The following is a 15,580-nucleotide window of genomic DNA, read 5'->3' on the forward strand; positions in this document are numbered from 1 at the left end:
GGAGGACGGGGCTGTGGCCCCCCCACACCCTCTAGCAGATCATTACATGAAGGAACCTTTTAAAAAAAACAAGCGCGTCCATGCTCACAGGTGTACACACGGGTGATCACACCCACAAACTACACCCTTTTTGGCTCCTACCTCAAAGCACACTGTGTTCTGTTGATCTTATGTGCTGCACAATAATGTTTAATATTTAGTATTTACTGTCATATTCCCATGTATCATTGTGATGCTGTTTATTCTATTACTCTTGTTCTCTTCTGCTTGTTTTCTTTTTTCTTTCTCAGCAGGTGATCCAGGTGATTGATATATGCATTTTTTTATTTCTTTTTTTTCTGCTCATTCTGTTGGTTTTTGTTTTTTGCCCTTCTCCCCCGTCCCTCTTCTCAGCTGTTTCTCTTTCCCTCTTTCTTTCTCCCCTTCTTTCCCCCAGTCATGTCTGTCCCGTATTCAGTAAGTGAAAATAAAATAAACAATAAAAGGTGAATCAAATGGACCATTACGGCAAGGCTGGGATGGTCAATTTGGTAAAGTAAATCCGTTGGGCATCTTTCTTTGCCTTTAGACAACAATTCTGATGGCAAAAGAGCCAAATGGGACAAGCAAAAAAAAAAAAAAAAAAAAAGAAATCACAAAAGAATAACTAAGGGAGCCAAGAATACAAAAGACTAAAGCATGAAAATCCACTAAATTTTAGAATATTAATAATCAAAACATAACCACTGGGTCACTATGACAGGACCATGACACAGGCGAGAATGTGAGAGGTCATCTGCGCCTGCTTTTGTTTATTTGATTAATCAGTTTCAAAACTGCACTGGTCTTCATTAATTCAGACTTAATAATTGTCATTTGCTGTTTAGTAAAGTAATTTCTTGATCTGAAATAGCACAGAGGAAGTCAAACATATCTATGAACTCTTTTCTTTTATAGACCATGTGCAAACAGGCTCTTGGTATATGTGACATAATGGTACTTTACCACACTGGGTATGGAACAGATGAGTCTGAAGGACAGTTAAGCAGTACATGACCAGAGGCTGGGCCCTCTGAAAATAACCAGATATGCATCACTTGAACGTGACATAAATTACATGATTATTTATGAGATCTGTCCCAAACAATAAGCATTTTCTATTTTCTAACATATATTGTCACAGATTAGGTTTCTGAGTCTTTATTGTTCTCTTACAACCAGAAAAGTTGCTGTGTGTCTTGTAAAATTCTAAAATTAAAAATTAGAATCATAATATATCTAAAGTAAAATGATATACAGGTATGCAGTGAAATGTCAGAGCTTAGTACAAACAAGAGAGGTTTAATAATAGTGATGAGATAACAGGAAGGGGAAGTGGCAATAATACACGCAGCTTTTACTGCTGCTGATTTATCACTGCTCTGCTCAATAGACTCCAGTCTTCACTTCAGAAACCACTCTTCTCTTTCACAAGTCTTTTTCCGCCCAGCTGGTAAGTTATTTGAGTTTATTTAATCAAGGACAGCACATGAGACAATGATACACGATAAAGCAATGCAACTGTTGTTTTGTACAGAGGTTTTCTAGCCAAAAGCTAGTGTCATACCAGTTGCCTTGTTCCCAACATCGCCACTGACTGCTCTCAAACGTGCCACCCATGCTCCAGAGTCAGCTGGTGTTTGCATAGTTTCAGTGTTACAGCCTGCCTCCTACATCAGCCTGCTCCAGTATCAAAGTCACAGCTAACCTTTGCATGTTTAGCTTTTAAGTTCCTGCTTGGATCAACCTCCCAAGCTTCTGATCCAGAGTCGTGACTGGACACAACCTTTCCAGTGACAGCATCTGAACCAGAGCTAGTGCTTCTCATTCTTTTACTCCTAAGATGGATGAGGCCTCAGCCATCTGATTCCCAACCTGTGACTGCCTGCCCATGCTCTTCTTCAGTACCATTGCTCTGAAGGGTTTCGCCTCTTCTGTTGGCTTCCTAGAAGCACTCTGCTTCAACAGTTTCACTAAATAGTTATTTTACTCTCCTCAGCTCAGGTTTCGTTACAATGTGAATCATGTGTTTATTTATTTGTAAGGTAAAACATCAGTATAAATTAAACTAAGTCATAGATGTTATACTTTCTGGTTTTATATGCAGATAGTTAGGTGTTCATTTGTGTTATAGCAGCTTAATGGAATGTGGAAAAGCAGGGATGTTTTTGGGGGGATTTTTTTACATTATATTTTATTTTTTCCACAAAAAACATCTTAATTAGTAGATGCAAAACTTACAAAACTTACAGTTGGAGTAATAATTGATATTTTATCATAGACACAATTAGATCAGGTAATTCAATTGGACTTAAACAAGTAAGTTTTTGTTACATTTCCAAAACAAAGTAACAATATTAAAAAGGCAAAGAGATATAAAATATTGACTTTGCCTACAGTACATGAGCACACAGTATAAAACGTTAACCTCAACCTCTAGAGGGAGTGTCAGTGGTTTCTTTGTTTCACTACCTCGAAAGCTGGTGCTGTTTGTATTCATGATTGTACATTAAGAGGACATTTTTTCACAATTGTATACCAAAGAGATCACTATAATTGACATATGATAGACATTAACAGCTGAATATAAAGCATTTGAATTTTAAACATTTACCTTTCCTGTTATAGCTTAACTCTATGGAAGAGGACCCCCTGGGGGAAAAAAAAGTGGGGACATTTTTTTCTCAGAATTCTGTGATTGACGTCAGAAGTCGTACTTTTTTTCTCAGAAATTTGAAAAAAAAAATGACATCCCCACTTTTTCCAATGCCCCAAATCCCCTCTTGTACAACTCAACTTAAATAAAAGGTGGGAAACTTTAGCCAGTGTGTCAATCACGTGTGTCATCTGATCAAATGCAGGTCATTTTTTTCTTCTTTTTTTTTTTAGTTAAAGGAAAATTTAAAAATGTTTTTCACATATTTATCATATAATGCAAACAATCAATCATAAAAAAATGTAACCTTCAGGCTGGAACGTGTTTCTTTTGTTTGTTGATGGTGGAATAGAGGTTACTGGGATCAGTGGAAACGCCAGCAGAAGAGGAAGGAAATTTCACAGTGCTGTAAGTCACAGTGTCATCTTCATCATTATCATTACAGACCTGGAATGAAATATGATGGAGCACAATTATTTTTTTCTGACCTGTGACAGAAATTTAAAATTCACGATCTTAATGTTAATATATTCTTTTGAGAACCTTACCTTGGCTTTACACTTGGACCTCCTGATAAAACTGACAGAGACATAGGAGACATCTTCAGCATCAGCCTGAACAGTGAAGACAACATATAGACTGCTCACTAATGCATATGCGGAGTCAGTTTGACAGGTATCAGTCCTTTTGGGGTTTTTCTTGTCCTATTTGTCTTTCATCCATTCTTATAAAGGATAAAAATACATTTCAAAGAATAAATGCAGTAGCTGTGAGAATAATGTCTGTTCACTTTGTTCTGACTGGCTGCTGGATTGGGTCATATCAGGGTTTACACTCAGTCTCTTAAATATGTGCAAGCTGTTCTCATTTTGGGACTTTAAATAAGGGAGTCTTCTAAAAGTAGCTACATACATTTTTTTGGCAGCTGCGTTCACTCGCCACCTTAGTCGCTTCTTCCACCTGTGTTTTGCTTCCTAAAAAAAGATGAAAATACAAGATAAAAGTAAACAAACTTGAGTTTAGAATTTCAAATCCAAGGTTCTCAATTATACTTTCAACTATAGCTGTCATTTTTTTCTAACTCACCGTTAGGTTTATTCCATGTGTTGATGACTATAGCAAGTATTAGTACCAGAATGCCCACAAGAACAATGATAACCCGTTTCCAAATTTCTGGAAAGAAAAATTAAAACCACAATCACTGGTAATGTTGAGCTTTGGATGCTGTGAGCAATAAAAAGCTTTATGATGGAGCCACAGCTCGAGTCTACAGTCTACAGTTCAGACCTTAGGTTTAATAAAGGTGCAAGCGATGCAGTCAGTACCTGATAAAGTATTTCTTTCAGTTGTTCCAGTTGTTGATGTAGGTTGGCTTGATGGTGATACAGTAGTTGCATTTGTTGATTTTGATGTTGTGGGGATTGGTGTTGTTGTGTGGTCACCTTAAATAAAATAAATGTATTAAAAAAAAAACTTTAGTTCGGCTTTTATTGCCCAAATGTTGACTGTAACAACAGACAGGCGCTACCTGATGAAGTCCTTACTGTTCCATTTACTGATGTAGGTTCAATAATACTTGTATTTTTTGATGTGTGTGTTACTGTCTGTGTTGTTGTTACATTGTTGCCTGAAACAATAAAAAAAATGCAGACAATTAAATAAATACATGCAACAAACTGTCTGACATTAAATATTACCGTGGCAGAGGTTTGGTCCCTGGCTCAGCTGCAGAGAAGGAGTGAGGCAGTGAGGTCAAGGGAGCAATGCCAAGAGGCTGGAGGGACAGACTGGAGAGCTAATTTAACTGATGAGGTTTCTCTCTTTATATATAGTGAAGCCAGAGACCTGAGAGAGGAGTGCGCACTGATAACTGACTGGGAAGTTATTGAACTGTTTACAGAAACATCTAGCCATATGTGTGTAGTGCCTTGATAAACACTCCCCAAGTATACAAACATACCAGTGTGTCAGATCTATGATTACAATTACATATTAATGTTACAGCTACAGTAGCCAAAAGGTGGTGCATTATTTAACTGCCAAATTATTACTTTATATTTTTAAGATGGGGAAAAAACATTTTCAATAACCAAAAAATCATATTGTAAATCAAATACGTCGAGCAATTATATACATCAAGTTGAGGTAGTTCATCATAATTTCTCTGTTATCTCAGCTCTAACACGTAAACACTGCGTGGCGATAAGTATAAGGACGTTGAAAAAATGGTGCAGAAAGCTGCAATCTGTAAGATGGAAAAACCACACAAATGTGGAAGAGTGGATTTGTACAAAATGAAACAGATGGGAGTGGATAGATGCAAAGTTATCAGTGGTTACAGACTCGTTCAATAAAGAGTATTTATGTTGCATCACAAGACAGCTGATCAGTTTGTTTCACTAACTCATCTAAACAAGGCTTTTTGCAGAGAGTATAGCATCCGTGGCAGTTTGTCTTCAAACAACAACCGTAATCTCCACTTTTTGACTTTTTTTTTTCAAAAAAATCCAAAATCGATTATCGACTTGAATCTTGAAATTCCTTTTTATCAAAATCATCAATATTTTTTCCTTAATGTGGCCATAATACTCCTTCATAGGTAAAGTCATATTACATGTTGATGCAATATTTGTATTTTAATATGTGTCCTTACCTTTACACTGAAGTATTAGTAGAGAGAATAAAAACACTTCAATCCATCTGAATAGGACCATGGTGCTTCTTCTGTACTCATACACACTAATGACACTGCATCTAAAGATTTGACTTGTTAAAGATAAATACTTGTGCTGTGTGGGGTTTGCGAGGTGTCACTTCCTGCTAGTGACTTCATTCTCCTCTGTCACATCTTGGCCAACAATAGATTATAGGAAGTCAAATGTGTGAAGATTGTCAGTTGAGATAAGTGTAATGAGAAATGCAGCTCTCTTTTATTTCTCTTTATTTTGTGATTATTAGAAAAAAAAACACAACCAGGTTTCAGTGTGATGTTTGAGAATGCATATTAACTGACATAAAGAGTTCATTTATTCTGCCACCTAAATGTAACTCCTAATATCATTGATGCAAAACAATGATGCCATCAGAACAAGTGTCAGTAGTCTGAAACCTCTTTAGAAGTCTGATGTCATTTTCTCTGCGTACCAAAATAGGTGTTTTGTTGAGAATGTGGCTACAAGAGCATTTATTGAGATAAACATCATGATAAAATTACAATTTTCCCATCATACTATGTCCGTTTATTTTGTTGTGAAAGTAAACTTTTGCAAAAATTATTTCTTCAAGACAAAATAAAAATCAATAAGCAAATAAGGTCAAATGCAAGACAAATGCTAACACCTGCTGCTCTCTGGCAGCAGCACCATGCTCTCCCTTGTTTTAAATGCACTTTAGAACAACACGCAGCAACACTACACATGAGCGGGAGGAGGGAGGTATGGGGTCTTCACACACCCCCGTTCTCTGCTAGCCATCGGGGCGGGGGGGCTGGGAGGAGATGTTGGCTGTCCGATTGGCCTCCCTGCTGCTGCGGAGCCTGGGACGGTCTGCTTGCCTCCACCCCGGGGGGAAGGGTAACATCTCTTGGGTCTGGGTTCTGTTTCCCCCTCTGGGGGCGAGGGTACCTGGACCCGGGGTATAGAGTATGTTTGGGGAGTGTGATTGTGTGTACATGTCCATTTATGTCAATCCTTACGTTGGGTGAGTGCTGAGTGTTTGTATATGTGTGCATGAGGGTGGGAATGCATGTTTGTGTCTGTGTGTGCCTGTTTGTCTGTGTCTATATGTCAGGTCGGGTCTTAGACTCCACCTCTCTGGGAACTCCCAGGCCCTCCAAGGCCTATCTCCCCTCACCACACTCCCTGCCGGTGACTGATGCCCTCAGGGGTCGGTGCATTGGTGGTTCTTGGTGTCCGGGGCTGGGCACTCAGGTATGTACCGGCTCACTCCCGGTGGCTACCTGGCGGGGCCTGGCGCCTGTTGCTCGGTCAGGCCTCTTCCGGGGTGCGGGGGGCCCTCGGGCCTCCGGCCTCTGGGCCTGCGGCTCGGTTCACTCTGGCACAGCTGGGCGGGCATGCTGGTGCAGCCCCCTCTAGCTTCTGCTCGGTGGCTACTGGGTGACGCCTCGTCTGGGGATCCTCAGCCCTTCCCATGAGGGTGGCACGGATGCCCCTCCGGTGGTCCTCCTTGGGCTCTCGCACTCTGGGGCCTCTGGATGTCTGGGGCCTGGATCTCCTCCATGCCTGCTTCACGCCCTGGGGGACGGGGCTATGGCTTGCTACATCCTCTTGCAGACCATTACATGTGGAAACCATTGGAATACAAGCGCGCTGATCCACACAGGTATGCACACGGGTGTTCACTGCTCGTAGACTTAAATTACACCTTTCTTGGCTGCTACTTCAAAGCACATTGTGCGCTGTCTGTCCTGCGTGCTGCACAACAACATTGAATATTTAGTATTTACTGCTGTTTACACTTAGCTAGATTAATGCGATGGTGTTGTGTTTAGTATGTTGCTTTGGTTTTTTTTTTTTGCTTGTTTTCTATTCTTCTTCTCTCAACAGGTGATCCAGGAGATTTTATTTTTTCTCCCCCCCTTTCTCACTGTCCCTCTCCCCTTCTGTTTTTCTTTTCCTTCCTCTTTCTCTCTCCCTTTCCTATCCCTCACTCATGTCTGTCCCGTCTGTAACATCTGAAAATAAAATATAATAAATAATAATAAATGATAAAAACAAAGGTCGATCAAATGGACCAATACGGCAATGCCACGATAATCCATTTGGCAAAGTAAATCCATTGGGTATCCTTGTTGGTCTTCAGACAACAATTCTGATGGCTAAAGAACCAAATGGGACAGGCAAAAAAAAAAAAAAAAGAAAAAAAAATGCAAGTCAAATACCAGGAGACGGAGCAGGTGACAGATCTGGGGGTTAGGAAGTTCAGGGCATTTGAAGGGTTTTACGTTGCAATATAAAGCACTTTGAGGCAACTGTTGTTGTGATTTGGTGCCATATAAATACAACTCAACTGCACTGAATTGACCTGGAGGGGGGCAGGCAGAGCAGAAGAACACTTCAGGGGGCCAACTTGAATGCGGGGAAAGTTAGGAATTTTGTTCCGAGGATCAAAGCTGGAGCAGGAAAAATGTCTTTACAATAAAGAGGGTTTAATATAATAAAAAGGTTCTCTACACACCAGAGGCCTGGGAGCTTTAAGGGGTGTTTACCTCTGACATAAATTAGTCACTATGAGGTGTCACTTCCTGATAGTGACTTTAGTCTCTTCTTTTGGAGCTCTCCCTCCACCTTCACCTTCTTGACTAGAGAATGTTGTGGTGGCAGATTTCTTTTCTCATTTATTAATCACATATTTAATCAAATCACATTAGTTATAGTAATATCACTTTCTCTCTTTACTATAGTAAGAGCACTCCTGTCACTAGTTTGCATGCATGGGGAATGTTAACACAGTGAGGCCATTGTAATGGGAGACGTTAAACAGATAGTGAGACTCCTTCTGTTTATCAGGGATGTAAATCCTTAGGTGACAGCCAAGCAGAAAACAAGGTCATAATTCTCTCTGTGAGGGAGAAGGTATAGCCCCCCCCCCCCCCCCCCCCCCGTGAGAGGGGCCCCGAGAAACACTAGAAACTTATGATCACTAAACTGAGACAGACCTGTTTGTCTGTTTATGTTGCTGTCAGATGGTTTGTTAAAATAAACATTATGTAGAAATCTAACTTATAGCCATCCATTATCTTCCTTCTCAGGGTCACAGTGCTGCTGGAGGCTATCTCAGCTACCAGAGGGCAAGAGGTGAGATCCAACCTGGACAGGTTGCCAATCTGATTGCCAGCCTTATTTTACATATAACTTAACTTTGTTCCTTTTGCTTGTTTTTTTTGTTTTGCATCTTAGCCCGGTTTGTAAGTGTAGGATGCTTTGACATTGAAGCTTCTAAGAGTACAATATCCAGTGATTATACACTTGCTTTTTATTGTGGAATGCAGATTTTACCTTTTCCCACCAGGGGGCAGAATTTGTCTGTTTCCCACTAGTTACAGGGCTGTTATGGCGTTGTTTTTGTGTCACTATTCTGAGCGCACGTAAAAAAAAAATTGAGCGCGCGTAAAAAAAATTTGCAGGTGCAAGTGTTGCATTTTCAGGAGAAATTTATTTTGAGCGAAGAAAAGCTAAATTTGAGTGAACAAAATCCATTGCTGCGTGCAAAAAATGTATTTCAGTGTTTGCTATTATCCACACACACACACAATAGCAGCCCCTCTCGCTCAGTTTTTGCACTTGCGTTCGCTCGCAATGTGTTGCTCGCGCTCTCAACATTTCTGCCCGTGCTCGCTCAACTCTTACTGTACACCATTATATTTGTGCCACAAAACCAGAATCCCTCGCCTCAACAAGGAAGAGATGGCTAAGATGGAGATAGAGACCCAACAAAGCAGTGAAATAAACAGTTACTTTTTGATTGTTTAATAGTGGTTATGTTCAAAGCATGCCAAACAAGAAACATGAAACAAGATGTTTTTTTCTTTTCTGAGACCTATTTAGTTTTTATTGTTGTAGATGTAAATAACACAAAAATATATTGAAAGCCATAATTTTATTTCCTAATGCTGAGGACCCAATATATTCACATTCTCTACCTCTAGAGGGAGTCTCTGCTCTGTGGCTTTATGGATGATGGAGGTGATTTGCAACTGCTTTGCTCTATCAACACTAAAGCAGGATGTGTTTTCATTATTCAGTGTAGAAAAAAAACAGAATTATCCTTTAAAAGTTGCATTAAAGAAAGATTACATAATATAACACTGAGATAAGTAAAGACAATTGTCAGGTTGTTAAAAATCATTGTTTTACTACTTAATAATAGCACTAGCCCCTTTAATTTAGATCTAGATCATCGGTAACTGAACAATCAGGCAACATTCAAAGCATTTTTAAATATGTTGAGTGAACATGACTGGATTTATTTCTTTGATTTGTTGACTGTGGAGGAGACGTTGCTAGGATTAAACTCCAGAAGAAGACGAGAAGGCTTTCACAGCTGTAGGTCACACTGTCACCTTTATCATCACCACCTAGAGCTTAGAAGAAGAAATAATTCTATACTTAATAATACTTAAACAATAATAATAATAACAACAACAATAATAACAGAACTGATATTAACATCCTCACTGTAACCCATCACAAAGCTTACTGTGCCTTCTTCTCTGGTGTTCTTGGTGTAGCTGATGGAAGCCAAGGAAATGTCATCTTCAGGTTCAGTCTACATAAGGACGATCACATAATGATTGCTAACACATTAATCCAAACCTTGATTTAAGTATTAAAGTATTTTGCACATAGACACAGTTCAGAGAATGTGAGTCTCTGCCGTGTTTAAACTCGGTCCCTGCACACAGCTTATAAAATTAAGTGTAGGTATTCTGCTGAAACTTGAATATATGCATTTCGTGAATGGTTGGAGAGTGGTTGTTAGGAGTTGCTGGCATCGGATAATATGACGTTTTTCATAAAGTGGTATATAGTACTGCACCAAAAACCTTCTTACAATTGCTTTGGTCACTAGTAGGTTCCTGCTCCCATGAGCAATTTGGATAGAAGACAACAATTAGCTAGCACTTGCAAACTACACTTGCAAGTGGTGGTAAAAATATGAAAAGAGCACACAAACCGGGAGCAGAGAATGTTCTCTGTCGAAGTAAAAGCTGCACCTTTTGAAATGTGTACTTTATAGTTATAAGGCACAACTTTTCATTTGAAGGTGGACACTCTCTGATGGCAGTTTCCATCGCACTTTTAAAGTTTCACTACATGTCAGAGAGTAAATGGTGACTGCTTGTAGACAAGTCAACATCTTCCATGTGAAATATGACTGAAATTAACACACTCCTTTTCAACCAGTCACAAAGTGACACAGACAACTACAGGCCCGGTTTGTTCATTTTTAGATTCTCCACATTAAATCAACTTTTTCTGTAAAGTTTTACTTTCACTATATTAAAATTTTTTATTTTCCTAGGGTCATACAGGTGTAGAGAACTTAACAGACAATCACCAAAACTCAGTTTTTTATTGAAGAATCAGAATGATCAATGGATGAAACTCACATTGTTCTGTCCATCCATTTCCATGTTCCCTGCAAAGAGGAAAAAATTGAGTTGCGCTTCTAGTTCTGAGTCTGTGTTCTTATAGTTATTATAGAAAACGGTGTTGTCTCAACTGATTAAACTGGTAAAGACTGGTTGTCTAATTTAATAATCTAAGACTTGTCCACATAACTTGAACTTCATCATGTCATGAGTCAGCAAAACACATTAAATTTAACAGTTAAAACGCTGATTTACATTTGTCCTGTTCTCACCTCTAGTTTTCTTCCTTGTGATCATCACCACAGCAGCAACTAAGACTGCTACTAAAGCAGGAAATATAATATGCTCCCATGACCAACCTGGAAAGAAAATTAATCCATGTTGAACTTACTTTTAAAAAATCTAAGGATTAATATTTATTTTTACTGACACATAGTTATTTTTTTTTAATCATAGTGGTGATGAGTACAATTTTAGCACTTTTTTTGTATTTCCCTTCTGATGTAGCCTATTGCAAAATCTAATTATCATGAGTGATCCTGTTTTCATTACTGTTTTTTAATTATTCTGCCTCCGGTGCTGGATTTGGTGTCACTATTAACTTTTTTGCTGTTGTGGATTTTTTTGTTGTCATTGCATTCTCACCTGAAAACACAAAACAGCAGCCAAATCAAATCTGTACAATGAAAATGTGTCTTATGTTCCTTTTCCCCAATCAATGGCAAACACATGCAGAATATTATGGCTGAAATGGCTGTTTAAACTTAAAAAGATTTACAGATGAAGCTTTTTTTAATGATACTCTTTACTTTGAGGTAATAGCAGCTTGTTTTCTCACCTGACGACTGAGAGCTGAAGGGAAACAGCTTCACTTTGTTACTGGACTCATCTGTCACATTGCACTTCAGAGACTCATAAATCTTTGACTTCTGATTAAGTTGAGATTTAAATGTCACTGCTGAAGAGCAGGAACCTGGTAATATCGTCATGTCTGTATAGATGTTCTCTTCACCCTCGTAGAGCCACTCTACTGTGTATGTACAGGGTTTATATGCCAACAAGGAGCAGCTCAAGATGGCTTTGTTACCGTTGTCATGTTGAGTCGCTGGTGAAGACAAAAGATGAGAGAAAAAATAGTTTAATCACAGTATTGAATATTTTAATGTTTCACGCACAGTTTGAGCTGAAAAAATTATGAATGAAATACTCACTGTTAATAACGGAAAGATAGACATCAAACTCTGAAACTTCATTTCCTGATTTGATTTGTCTGCACGTGTAACGGCCAGCATCCTCAACTGTGACCTTGTTTACAACCAGAGAACAGTCTTCACTAACACTCAGCCTGGCTGACTTAGCTCTAACATCTTTGTGAATCTGCCCATGAGTGGCCAACTCCACTACTGCCGTGTCTGTTGAACCACTGAAGGCCCAGGTAGTAGATTTAGATTTAGATTTAGATAGAACTTTATTAATCCCTCGGGTGGGTTCCTCTGGGAAATTCGATTTCCAAAAAAGCACAGCACCGACAGAAGTTACAGAGTTATACACACACACATATATATAAATACAGAGACAATATAAATAAAATATACGAAGGGGATAAATAGAATAAATAGGAATAAAAATAAAAATACAAGTGAATTGCACATTTCAAGTATTGAGTCTATTGCACCGTTGACTATTTACAAAAGTATTGCACAAAAGGTATTGCACAGTGAGGTGAAGAGGCACTACAGCTTAGTTGTTCCCCCCTCCTTTGTCCTCCTGTTTCCCCTCCCTCTCCCCTCCAGAGAGGAGTTAAACAGTCTGATGGCGTGTGGGACAAAGGAGTTTTTAAGTCTGTTAGTTCTTGTCTTTGGGAGAAGCAACCTGTCACTGAACAGACTCTTCTGGTTGTTAATGGCCATGTGCAGAGGATGCCTGGCATTGTCCATAATGTCCATCAGTTTCTTTAATGTCCTTTTCTCTGCCACTGTCACCAGAGTGTCCAGCTTCATGCCGACCACAGAGCTAGCCCTCCTGATCAGTTTCTCCAGCCTGGATGAGTCCTTCTTTGCTGTGCTGCTCCCCCAGCACACCACAGCATAGAAAAGTACTCCAGCAACCACTGACTGGTAAAACATCCTCAGGAGCTTCCTGCAGATGTTAAAAGACCTCAGCCTCCTGAGGAAGTACAGTCGGCTTTGGGCTTTTTTATACAGGTGCTCTGTGTTGCATGACCAGTCCAGTTTATTGTCCACCCACAGTACTGTTACAGTCATCCTGACCATGTGTCACATTTTCACAAGGCAAAGTGAGGTCATCACCAACTATGACAATAGAGACAGATTGAAGTAGATGAATTGTTGGTGCTGAGAAAAAAAAGAGAAATATGACAGATAAAGATCACAAATGTGACTTGGCGCAAATTTAGTTTGAGGATTATTTTTGATACGAAACAAGTTGGTCTCAAATGTAGTCTCATTGAGTCAAACAAAGTTGCCAGCAAAACTTGTCCTTACTTGTAAACTGAAGCATCAGAAGCAGAAATACAGTCATTTTAACGCTCCCGAATTCAGCCATCTCTTTCTCGTTCTCGTGCTCACTAATGACACAGTCTCTTGTATTTTCTTAAAGTTACACACAGCTTCTGCTTTATGTGGTTTTTGAGGTGTTGCTCTGTCATAGTGACTTTAGTCTGCCTCTTGCACACCTATCAATTGTTAAAAAATATAAATTTTTAACCAAATTTAGTGTACGTATGAGTAGAGAGACAGTTTTTCATTTAATGTTGTTTTTCTCATATTTTTAATGCATTTTCACAGTAGACAGTGGTGCGTTTTTACCTCAACGGAGAATCTAAAATTAGAATCATAAATGGCATTAAGATAGAGTATACAGGGGAATATGAATATGACAATGTAGTATTATTTTCATATAATTCATCAGCATTAAAAACTGAAATGTTTGCAATGAAAAGTAGGCATCCTGTAGCAGCTACCATGCCACAGTGGTGAAACACAGATAAGATGCTTTTGTGGTCTGCGACCTGCTGGTTCCTCATTGCATGAAGAATTCTTTGACGTGAATGGGAAAGTGTTTTAGTAAAAACAGGGATACAATAGCACCAGAGCTCTGGGCCCTGTTTTAGGGCTTTTATGTGTCTGGGTAGGAAGATACTATTGTGGGTTTGTCAACCCTTGGATGAGGTAAACTCCAAGTTCCAGAGAGAGAGTTTACTTAAACTTTGAACAACTTAGTCCCTCGTTGGCAATTTTTCTTCAACAACCTCTGAGCTCTCCCCTCCTTCTGCATTTGAAAAAAGCTGAGTGATGCTTTATGCCATTTCCTCATTCATAAAGTTTCCACCAACACAGAGTACAAAAAGATAGGTTATACATACTATTTATTGCTTTTATGCTCTGTGTTAACATGAGTAAATGGAAATTGTATCATATCTCCTTGTTTATTTTTAAAACTTTTTAAATGTTAAACATAATGTGTTACCTTGTATCATATAACTAAATATTACTTTGTGTTTAACAAATTAGGTTACCCACATCTGTTCTTTTTAATGTTTTAGTGTAAATACTCTCCCATGACTGAAAATGATATGTTTGACAACTTTACTGTGAGATGGTTTTTGTGCATAATACACTGCAAGACGGAAGACATATTGCACCCACATTCAAATATATGACACAAACTTACATGTATGAAATGATCCTCTCACTGATGTGCTGACTTTCATATTTATTATTTACATGTCACTGTATTTAATTTAGTAATTTAAAAAAATGTTGTCATAATGTCATTGTATTTAAAGTAAGAGCTGGACGTAATATTTTGTTTGTGGCAATGCCACACATACACTAAAAAATGTGGCAGTACTAACTCACCGATTAGTGGCTCAAGACAAGAACATGACCGACTGAGCGCTTCAGTGGACTGTCCTCTGGTTCTGGTACAATACATTTTTGAATTTTCAAATAGTCATTAAAGTATTAAAAAAATCAAATACAGTATTATCTTTATTTGAAAATACAGAGTATAGTTGCTGCCTTCTTATTTGTGACTGGTAGGATGTGATGCCCCATGACTGGCAGAAGGTGGTGGCAATGGTGCAAAAAGCCATGTCCCAGCTTTTTTATTTTCCTACATCTGTGATCATGAAGATGTCGTGATGGTGTCTGAAAATGCTGAAGGCTTCTCCCTCTGTCAGACTTCACAGAATGACTGAAAACTTCAACATCAGCTCACCAAACCAGTACAAGCCCAGATTTGGATGTTTCATACTGTCAGTATGACATGTAACAAAGTGTAAGAATAAATGTTTGTGTACTCAACCATTTTTTCCTCTTGTTAAGAAATAACAAGACAGAAATGAGTTTCATCAGTGTAATTATTTTTAAAATATCCATTTTATGTTCTAATAGGACACAATGAGAAGCAATGATGATGTTAATACTCTCAGAAACAGACAGAAGAACAATAAAATCTAATCCTCAATGCCCTCTGATATGACCTTTCTGTAGGTTCAGTGATCGCCATCATAAATCTTGAACCTTGAATCAGACACCCACTTCCAGTCAGCCAGTCAATTCCGCTGCTGTGTTTCCTTGACTGAAGTCCATGATATTATTATGATAGTTATCCTGACCATCAATCTTACTTTTTGTCATGTGACTGGCAGAATGAATGACCCATTCGCAAAGCAGTGAAAAAAGTTCACTCCAGCACTTGCAATGTAATTAGATGATTACAGTTCATTTATAGAACGAAGAAAGTTGTGGAGAGGAGAAGCTGTACAG

The 15,580-nt window shown here is 38.7% G+C and overlaps 1 protein-coding gene and 1 long non-coding RNA gene across 2 annotated transcripts; one reads left to right on the forward strand and one right to left on the reverse strand.

Annotated features, from left to right (window-relative positions):
* Positions 1–1,938: 1,938 nt before the first annotated feature.
* Positions 1,939–5,440, reverse strand: LOC146652689 (uncharacterized). Its single transcript, XM_085382571.1, has 7 exons — positions 5,328–5,440; positions 4,203–4,301; positions 4,000–4,116; positions 3,761–3,847; positions 3,587–3,648; positions 3,223–3,288; positions 1,939–3,121 (listed from the first exon to the last, which is right to left on the reverse strand). The coding sequence occupies exons 1-7, from the start codon at positions 5,386–5,388 to the stop codon at positions 2,984–2,986; spliced, it is 630 nt and encodes a 209-aa protein (XP_085238697.1). The 5' UTR covers positions 5,389–5,440; the 3' UTR covers positions 1,939–2,983.
* An 881-nt stretch (positions 5,441–6,321) lies between these two features.
* LOC146652690 (uncharacterized) lies at positions 6,322–15,042 on the forward strand. The gene is made up of 3 exons (XR_014907631.1): positions 6,322–7,015; positions 8,445–8,490; positions 12,773–15,042. It is a non-coding gene; the product is annotated as an uncharacterized LOC146652690 (long non-coding RNA).
* Positions 15,043–15,580: the final 538 nt, after the last annotated feature.

The sequence above is a fragment of the Rhamphochromis longiceps genome, linkage group LG15 (genome assembly GCF_057381845.1).
Source record: "Rhamphochromis longiceps isolate RC_006_pf linkage group LG15, R_longiceps_female_GT1.1, whole genome shotgun sequence".
Lineage (NCBI taxonomy): Eukaryota > Metazoa > Chordata > Actinopteri > Cichliformes > Cichlidae > Rhamphochromis > Rhamphochromis longiceps.